We start from the raw sequence: 10,229 nt of genomic DNA, 5'->3' as shown, positions 1-10,229 counted from the left end.
CTGAAGTACACACTGTCTAGTGACCCCTATATAGGTGTTGAAGGCCTGGTGTGATGGGAGCTATTATTATTATTATCAGTCAGATACTACAGCAACACAACAGACCCAGATACTACAGTGCCTTGCGAAAGTATTCGGCCCCCTTGAACTTTGCGACCTTTTGCCACATTTCAGGCTTCAAACATAAAGATATAAAACTGTATTTTCTTGTGAAGAATCAACAACAAGTGGGACTCAATCATGAAGTGGAACGACATTTATTGGATATTTCAAACTTTTTTAACAAATCAAAAACTGAAAAATTGGGCGTGCAAAATTATTCAGCCCCTTTACTTTCAGTGCAGCAAACTCTCTCCAGAAGTTCAGTGAGGATCTCTGAATGATCCAATGTTGACCTAAATGACTAATGATAAATACAATCCACCTGTGTGTAATCAAGTCTCCGTATAAATGCACCTGCACTGTGATAGTCTCAGAGGTCTGTTAAAAGCGCAGAGAGCATCATGAAGAACAAGGAACACACCAGGCAGGTCCGAGATACTGTTGTGAAGAAGTTTAAAGCCGGATTTGGATACAAAAATATTTCCCAAGCTTTAAACATCCCAAGGAGCACTGTGCAAGCGATAATATTGAAATGGAAGGAGTATCAGACCACTGCAACTCTACCAAGACCTGGCCGTCCCTCTAAACTTTCAGCTGATACAAGGAGAAGACTGATCAGAGATGCAGCCAAGAGGCCCATGATCACGCTGGATGAACTGCAGAGATCTACAGCTGAGGTGGGAGACTCTGTCCATAGGACAACAATCAGTCTTATATTGCACAAATCTGGCCTTTATGGAAGAGTGGCAAGAAAGCCATTTCTTAAAGATACCCATAAAAAGTGTCGTTTAAAGTTTGCCACAAGCCACCTGGGGGACACACCAAACACGTGGAAGAAGGTGCTCTGGTCAGATGAAACCAAAATGGAACTTTTTGGCAACAATGCAAAACGTTATGTTTGGCGTAAAAGCTACACAGCTGAACACACCATCCCCACTGTCAAACATGGTGGTGGCAGCATCATGGTTTGGGCCTGCTTTTCTTCAGCAGGGACAGGGAAGATGGTTAAAATTGATGGGAAGATGGATGGAGCCAAATACAGGACCATTCTGGAAGAAAACCTGATGGAGTCTGCAAAAGACCTGAGACTGGGACGGAGATTTGTCTTCCAACAAGACAATGATCCAAAACATAAAGCAAAATCTACAATGGAATGGTTCAAAAATCAACATATCCAGGTGTTAGAATGGCCAAGTCAAAGTCCAGACCTGAATCCAATCGAGAATCTGTGGAAAGAACTCCATCCAACCTCACTGAGCTTGAGCTGTTTTGCAAGGAGAAATGGGAAAAAATGTCAGTCTCTCGATGTGCAAAACTGATAGAGACATACCCCAAGCGACTTACAGCTGTATTCGCAGCAAAAGGTGGCGCTACAAAGTATTAACTTAAGGGGGCTGAATAATTTTGCACGCCCAATTTTTCAGTTTTTGATTTGTTAAAAAAAGTTTGAAATATCCAATAAATGTCGTTCCACTTCATGATTGAGTCCCACTTGTTGTTGATTCTTCACAAAAAAAATACAGTTTTATATCTTTATGTTTGAAGCCTGAAATGTGGCAAAAGGTCGCAAAGTTCAACGGGGCCGAATACTTTCGCAAGGCACTGTATGTAGTAGGTTGGAGCAACACAACAGACCCAGATACTATGTAGTAGGTTGGAGTCCACTGACATTGATTAAGGTTATTTGATGATGATGATGATGATGACAATTAAGAAGGGCTCCCTTATAAAAGAGACCTAATTCTCAGTGGACCCTGTTAAAATAATGGTCAAATAAATGAAGAAGAAGGACATTTTCTGTAGCGATGATGTTGCGATGTAGTTTGACATGCATCTATCTATAAGTGGACAGTGACAACAGCCTAACATCCTCTCTCCTTCACCAGTACACTGAGGAGTAAGGAGAGCTCTCCAGTGATTGGTCACAAGGGGGTGCAGGTGGCAGGTCCGACGGTGCCCCCTGGTGTTGGCCAGCAGAGCTGCAGCCAGTCGCCCCACTCCACAGAACACAGCCCACACACCATGCGCAAAGGTCAGCGGTTCAACGTCACAGTCGGATCCATATCTTTTGGATTCTTGTTGTTTTACCTAGACAGCAAATGTTTGACTTTGAGCGGGTTCTAGAAGGATTCATAGTAAACCTGTTGCTGGATTAAGTCCTAAACACGTTCCATGTAGATTCTCCATTCAACATGGTCCAGAAAACAGACACTTCATGTATTATACATGTCTAATCTAATTTGTTGGTTATCAAAATGTTTATATTCATTTGTTTTACTGTATAATACTGGGGTTGGAACCAAAATTATTTTTCCAATTGTTTTTGTCCTGAACTGAATCATTTGGGGCGGCAGGGTAGCCTAGTGGTTAGAGTGTTGGACTAGTAACCAGAAGGTTGCAAGTTCAAACCCCCGAGCTGACAAGTTACAAATCTGTCGTTCTGCCAGTTTATGTCGTTCCTTTATACATTTAGCTCGACATTAAATTACTTCACCAATCAGTGCGGATAGAGAAGCTTGCTGCGGAGCAAGTAAGCAATTTAATCTGAATCGGAAAATAGTTAAGAGCAAATTGTATTTTGCCGTAACAGCATGGTTTAATCATAATGAAAGAGAAACACACACACACACTGTGCCAGTCACAGCGTAGGGCACAAGATGCAACTGAAATGTTGAGGGTGAGGAGAGAGTGAGAGATGATGGAGGAAGCTTGCTTTGAAGCGCTGGCCATCTTGTTATGACATGCATTATCTGAATTAGGCTCAAATAAATGATGCCTACAGAGGAGAGCCTTCTATGGAGGAACGTAGCAAGCTAGCTAACAAGCTTGTGTGTGCAGAGCAGCACTAGATTTATGAACCCGTCTTACCTTCTTATGGTTAATAAATCCAATGTGAAACACGGTAACAATAGTATCCTTAACCAACGTTGAAAAGTCAATCCATTCTTCTCCAATTCTGAATCATGCTTGTAACATTGTCAGTAGGCTACAGTACCTGCTTCAGAGGGGAGGGGCAGGTAACCTACATACAGCCCCACCCACTGGAAAGGATTTCCAGCTGGCAGGCAGACGCTGGAATAGGTTTCTGAGGGCTTTGCATAGGCGCTTTGTTGCGATTTTTGTGGGAGTAGAAAAAAAATGCCCGGAACGTGAAATAACGTTATTAACCGGTTCCCCATGTTTTTAAAATAATGGTTCTGTTCCGGAACAGTATAGATCACTTTTGTTTTTGGTTCGGGTTCTGTTCCTCAAATAATTTCTTTATTTTCCGGTTTTCGGTTCTTTTCCCTGAACCGGTTCCAACCCCTGGTATAAAGAGAGGCTTAGTTTTAGATGTGTTAATATACTTTAGATATTCATGTTCATGTTAACTCTCTTCTTTTCTGTCTCCAGGCTCTAAGAAGCCGGCCCCTATCCCTCCAAAGGTTCCAGCTGGGTATGGCCAGTCAGGTTCTGGTGGGATTTCGGACCAGTCCACAGGTCAGCCGTCGCCGGTCAGCCTGTCGCCCACCCCTCCGAGCACCCCCTCGCCCTATGGACTGGCCGGTCCCCCACAGGCCCCTGGAGGACTAGGGGCCTCCTCCCCTGGTCAGACCCCTCTCTGTGGTTCCCTAGGGTCCCTGGGGTCCCTGTCCTCCCCCCCTTCTCTGACCGGCACGCTGGGCAAGTCTCGGCCCACCCCTAAGCCCCGGCAGAGGCCCAGCCTGCCCCCTCCTCAGCCGCCCACCGTTCCTCAGCCGGGGGCCACCCCTGTTGGCCCTGGGCCCCTGGAGCAGGGCATCCTGGACGGACTGTCCCCCGGGGAGAGCATGTCCACAGGTAAACAGCATGATGATCACGTAACCACGGCAACGACACCACCACTACCACCGCAGGTGGGGTCAGGGACGATGCAGCCGCGCCCGGCTCTCAGACTGGCTGTGGCGCTGTCCAATGGAGACGGTGGACAGGTGTAGCTAGTAGGACTAGGGAAATCAGCATCCTATCACTACTGACTCACCCGTTCTATAAAATAATGTGTTATTGAATAACGGTGGCCTTTATTTAGACAGACAGAGCGAAGTCGTCCCGAGAAGAACAATATCTTGTAAATATTAAGATTTTGTTGTACATTGTAGAGAGAAAACTACACTATGTATCCATTGCTTGTGTTATGTGCTGATGTTTCTAAGTATTGTGAGGAAACATCAGGGAAGCATAGCGATGTCCTGCTTGTATGGAAGTTTCCATTAGATTCATCATGTGCTTCCTCTCTGTTTATCCCTCATACAGTACGCCAGAGCTAGGTAGGTCCCAGGCTTACACGCATAGAAATAGAATGACTAGAACAGAACAATCCCCCTCATACCATGGCAATTTGACAGTGTATTCACCGTCATTTGGTGGCGTCGTGCGTTGTTATGAACGCCTCAGCCATTGTGGTGCCTGAAAGTCCAGTGATGCCCAGTCATTCTGAATGGAGGCTAATGACTGTTTAGTCTAAATTACACTATAGATTACACCATAGTGGCCTGGAATTACACTATAGATTACACTATAGTGGCCTGGAATTACACTATAGATTACACTATAGTGGCCTGGAATTACACTATAGATGACTCTATAGTGGCCTGGAAATACGACGATATTGCTAAAGTCAGCAAATAATTAGTAGGAAACGAGTTTGCCATCATTAGGATGTCGTCAAATTCACTTTAGAGAGATTAGCTATCAGAGTTAGTCAGAAATGTCTAGCAATGCTAACGTTAGCTAGCAAAAACCCAGGACTGTCCCTCAATCTCAGCCAGCTAGGTAAAGTTATATTGCATCTAAGGTCAATCTGGCTTCATCACAGTGATAAGAAAAGGTTTTCTTACTAATAGCTTGTCTCCTTTTGAAATATCATTGGGTTTCCCAAGCCCAGTGTAATGCACTTTAGGCTAGATCTTCATCAGTGCCCATTGACAATGCATTGACCTTCAGTAGGGCACCAGGGCTCAAGAGAATCTTCATAACGATGTTGTGACGCAACGTGGATTCATGAATATAGCCAACATTGTTCCACTCATCATGGAATGTTGACTGGAAAGGGGAATGTCTATTCTAGTCATTCTAATTCTATGCTTACTCTCTCAGGACAAACATGGCTCATTCTAGGCTGGTCCCAGACCTGTTTGTGCTCTTACCAACCCCATTGCACATTGGCAAGCAATTCCACAAGGAGTTGGCACGAGAGCAGAAACAGACTGGCAACCAGGCTTATTGAAGAAGTGGTCACTCAGATAGGCCTACTTCTTGTCTGATGTCATAATTATGATCTGAGGTGTTCCATAGAAATCTAATTCTAATATTCTATGAGGTTCTCTGTTCTACCTGTCAGTATCAATACCAGTCATTCTCTCTGTGTCCCTGTGTTCTATTCATGATTCTCTTGTTCCCCTGCTCTGCTCTACCTGCTACTATGTTGTGTACCAGCCGTGTGAGGCCAGGGGAGTCAGTGTGGTGTGGGCTAAGTGTGAGGGGGCCGTTTAGGGTAAGCCAGATTTGACCTCGCCCGCCAGTACCGTTACCGTACTACGCTCCATCTCTCACCGCTCCGCCTGCCTCGCCCCGCCTGGCCTGGTGCTGTGGCTGCCTCTGGGTTCTCCTGCAGCCTGCTTCATGCATACATCTTGTACCTGTTAGCTAAACAGCTAGCTATCAGCCAGCCATGCTAACGCTAGCTAGCTGCCCCATTCTGTTTGTGTCACAGTATCAGCCATGCTAACACTAGCTATCTGCCCAATTCTGTTGGTGTTACAGTATCAGCCATGCTAACAGTAGCTAGCTGCCCCATCAGTGGGTTTACAATATCAGCCATGCTAACGCTAGCTAGCTGCCCAATTCTGTTGGTGTTACAGTATCAGCCATGCTAACAGTAGCTAGCTGCCCCATCAGTGGGTTTACAATATCAGCCATGCTAACGCTAGCTGCCCAATTCTGTTGGTGTTACAGTATCAGCCATGCTAACGCTAGCTAGCTACCCCATTCTGTTGATGTTACTTTAGTCGGCATGCTGTTGTTCAGACTGTACGTACTGTATGCATGGCTTATGGACTTCCTAGAGCGCATCACGTACACTGCAGCGCTCACCATTGCAGACGCCGTCGGTTCCCCCGAAGGTCCATCTTTAACGCTTCGGCCCTTTTTACCATCCCCATGGCAACAAACGTCGCCCCTGCTACAGGACAGGCGTGTGGGCTCCACAGGTAACCCCCAGGTGACCTCCATCCCAGACCCATGGCTTCAAGACAGACCCATCTGTTTCACTGCCCTCCCTCTGACAGCATCGCCTCCTGCTCCGTCTGTTTCACTGCTTTCCCTCCAGAGGTCATGTTATACCTACTAGCCCAGTAACACAGTATGACTACCTCCCTGTTATAGACCTAGCTTCTCCAGAGGTCTCTGGTGTTATACCTACTAGCCCAGTAACACAGTATGACTCCCTCCCTGTGTAGAATGTGTCAGAGACCAACATACTTACCTGCTGCTGCTTTCTTCAAACAACAACAACAGTTTTTTCTGACTCAAAAAACTAAATTTCCTTTCTGCTTTATTCCTTTTTTTACACACCATCATCACCTCCTCCTCCTCCTCTTCATGCTTCTCTTCACCACCACCACACCATAATAATCACATCCCACCTCTGTCGCCATGCCAACCCGCTAACCATGCCATCATTAGATTACTTCAATTATGAAATCCCCTCCATCAATGTGAACCTGGACAGCCTCATCGACGAGTTCAGCGGTGCTGCCCCCTGCAGGCGCTACGGAGCGGTGACACACTCTCCTCCCCCGCGGAGAGACGATAACCCCGACCACGACCCCTACGCCGTGCCTGAGGACGACGAACCCCAGGACACCACCTTATGACATCGTTACTCTGAGACAGCGCTATGATGTGACATCATCAGAGCTTGCCCGAGGCTGGCACCGTGGCGCTCCTACATCCAGCTAGCTGTACATACTGTTAGAGACTGTAATGCTCGCTCGCTCACACCGCACTGCCACGACGCTCCCAGACAAAACGAACAAACAAAGCTTCTTCTTATACACCACAATGCTCACCTGACCTTTGACCTGGAACTCCAGGACTGAACCTTGACCTCTGACCTGAAACTCCAGGTCTGAACCATGACCTCTGACCTGAAACTCCAGGTCTGAACCATGACCTCTGACCTGGAACTCCAGGACTGAACCTTGACCTCTGACCTGGAACTCCAGGACTGAACCCCCCTCCCTCACATTATGCTATACCTGCAGGCTGCAAGCAAAACTCATCTCTTAGAAATACTACGCAAATAGTAATGTAAACTCAATGTGAGCAAACAATAACACACCACATGCCATATAGAGGAGGACCAGTTGCCTTTGGAAGGAAGAAGACATATGGATTATATGGAGGAGTATTAAATGCCATGTTCAGTATTATATTTTTGCTTTGTGGATACTACAGTTTTTTCCTCTCTTTGAAACAGTGATCAGTATTTTTTGTGACTTTTTAAGTATTTTTTTTGCCTTATATGAAAAGCCTGCACTTAAATTGCAATACATGCATCGCATACTCACAAATAGTTTGGCCTGACCCTAAAGGAAAGAAACTCTTAACCTGACTGGTTGGGTAGATGTGTGGTTAGTGGATCTGATTGGTTGGGTAGATGTGTGGTTAGTGGGTCTGATTGGTTGGGTAGATGTGTGGGTAAAGTGGGTCTGATTAGTTGGGTAAAGTGGGTCTGACTGGTTGGGTAGATGTGTGGTTAGTGGGTCTGATTGGTTGGGTAGATGTGTGGGTCTGATTGGTTCGGTAGATGTGTGGGTAAAGTGGGTCTGATTGGTTGGGTAGATGTGTGGTTAGTGGGTCTGATTGGTTGGGTAGATGTGTGGGTAAAGTGGGTCTGATTGGTTGGGTAGATGTGTGGTTAGTGGGTCTGATTGGTTGGGTAGATGTGTGGGTAAAGTGGGTCTGATTGGTTGGGTAGATGTGTGGGTAAAGTGGGTCTGATTGGTTGGGTAGATGTGTGGTTAGTGGGTCTGATTGGTTGGGTAGATGTGTGGTTAGTGGGTCTGATTGGTTGGGTAGATGTGTGGTTAGTGGGTCTGATTGGTTGGGTAGATGTGTGGGTAAAGTGGGTCTGATTGGTTGGGTAGATGTGTGGTTAGTGGGTCTTCAGGGTCATGGTGTGTAGTGTACTGTATTCCTAACAGGGTAATATGATAAGAGAGTTATTAGTCCTAGTTTTCTGCACACTATAGAGATGACGATGAACAGAGTCTATTGAATAATGCAGTATGAAATGCATAACTAACCCTATTCTGCGGAGGGTTTGGATCCATTCCATTTCAATTCAGTCAATTTAGGAAGTAAACTGTTTACTTTCTGAATGAATGAATTGAAATGGAATGGACCCCAACCCTGATGTCTGTGTCACCCCTGTCCCCAGTCCCTATTCTTCCCACTTCTCCCCCATGTACACATATCTGCACTGATACACAGTTAGGAGACATCTGTAGGATTGCTTTGTAAGTAGCAATAATTTATTTGTACAGGGTTAAAGATGAATTCATGCACATATTTTCACCAGCACAGTATTAGAATGTCTATGGAATAGAACATAGTGCATTGTTGCTGTTCTCAGAAGGGGGTTTCAACTATCAAACTGTATCGTCAGACTAAGGAGTGACATCACATCTTTCAGACTGGGGAGTGATATCATACCTTTCAGACTGGGGGGGAGGCATCACACCTTTCAGACTGGGGAGAGATATCACACCTTAGAGACTGACAACTGACATCATACCTTTCAGACTGACGACTGATATCATACCTTTCTATCATGACACAAGGCGAGACCCAGATGCAGACACAGGAGGCAGATGGTTTGAGTCTTACAATGTTTATTAATCCAAAAGGAAGTAGGTAAGAGAATGGTCATGGACAGGCAAAAAGGTCAAAACCAGTTCAGAGTCCAGGAGGTACAGAGTGGCAGCTCGTGGTCAAGGCAGGCAGAATGTTCAGGCAGGCGGGTACAGAGTTCAGGAGGTACAGAGTGGCAGCTCGTGGTCAAGGCAGGCAGAATGGTCAGGCAGGCGGGTACAGAGTCCAGAAACAGGCAAGGGTCAAAACCAGGAGGACTAGAAAAAGGAGAATAGCAAAAAGCAGGAGAACAGGAAAAACGCTGGTTGACTTGAAAATAACATACAAGACGAACTGGCACAGAGAGACAGGAAACACAGGGATGAATACACCAGGAAAATCAGCGACACCAGGAGGGGGTGGAGACAATCACAAGGACAGGTGAAACAGATCAGGGCTTGACACTTTCAGACTGGGGAGTGACATCACACATTTCAGACTTGTGAGTGACATCATATCTTTCAGACTGGGGAGTGACATCACACCTTTCAGACTGGGGGGAGGCATCACACCTTTCAGACTGAGGAGAGACATCACACCTTTCAGACTGAGGAGAGACATCACACCTTTCAGACTGGGGAGTGACATCACACCTTTCAGACTGGGGAGTGACATCACACCTTTCAGACTGGGGAGTGACATCACACCTTTCAGACTGAGGAGTGACATCACACCTTTTTCACACTTCTGTGCTGAGCAGAACCAAGCTGTATTGTTTGGCCTGGTTACACCTCTACTAAAGCTGCTGGATCCATGCTGGAAAGAACCTTTTAAAAGGACAATATCCAAGCCAGCACAATACTGTTTGGGTTTGCAAGATAGTGTGAAAAGGGTATTAGAGCTTGATACAGAAGGGGCAGTCTGAGAGGACCATGCTCCTCCTCAAAACTGCTCATAAAACAACCAATCAGTCAGATCAATCAGTCAAACAACCAATCAGATCCAAAGGTTCCAAAGACTGCTTCAGGTTCTAAAGATGTTTCTCTCTTAACTCAAGGCTCTGTAGTTCAGGCTCTGTAGGCCAGGCTCTATAGTTCAGGCTCTGTAGTTCAGGCTCTGTAGTCCAGGCTCTGTAGTTCAGACTCTGTAGTCCAGGCTCTGTAGTCCAGGCTCTGTAGTCCAGGCTCTGTAGTCCAGACTCTGTAGTCCAGGCTTTGTAGTTCAGGCTCTGTAGTCCAGACTCTGTATCAGGC

General features: G+C 46.0%; 1 protein-coding gene across 5 annotated transcripts in view; it reads left to right on the top strand.

The window, feature by feature from the left end:
- The window catches only part of LOC110511316 (rho GTPase-activating protein 44), a 38,373-nt gene extending 30,776 nt beyond the window's left edge, over nt 1-7,597 (top strand). For all 5 annotated transcript variants that reach the window (XM_036973963.1, XM_036973965.1, XM_036973962.1 and 2 more), the window contains 3 exons: nt 1,989-2,134; nt 3,496-3,921; nt 6,805-7,597. In XM_036973963.1, coding sequence (XP_036829858.1) covers nt 1,989-2,134; nt 3,496-3,921; nt 6,805-6,995 — 763 coding nt within the window. In that variant the 3' untranslated portion in view covers nt 6,996-7,597. The remainder of the gene's footprint in view (nt 1-1,988; nt 2,135-3,495; nt 3,922-6,804) is intronic.
- The last annotated feature ends 2,632 nt before the right edge of the window (nt 7,598-10,229 follow it).

Source organism: Oncorhynchus mykiss, unplaced genomic scaffold, assembly GCF_013265735.2.
Source record: "Oncorhynchus mykiss isolate Arlee unplaced genomic scaffold, USDA_OmykA_1.1 un_scaffold_374, whole genome shotgun sequence".
Classification (NCBI taxonomy): Eukaryota; Metazoa; Chordata; class Actinopteri; order Salmoniformes; family Salmonidae; genus Oncorhynchus; species Oncorhynchus mykiss.
Note: the sequence above shows the minus strand (reverse complement) of the source record. Positions and strands in the feature narration are given on the sequence as shown.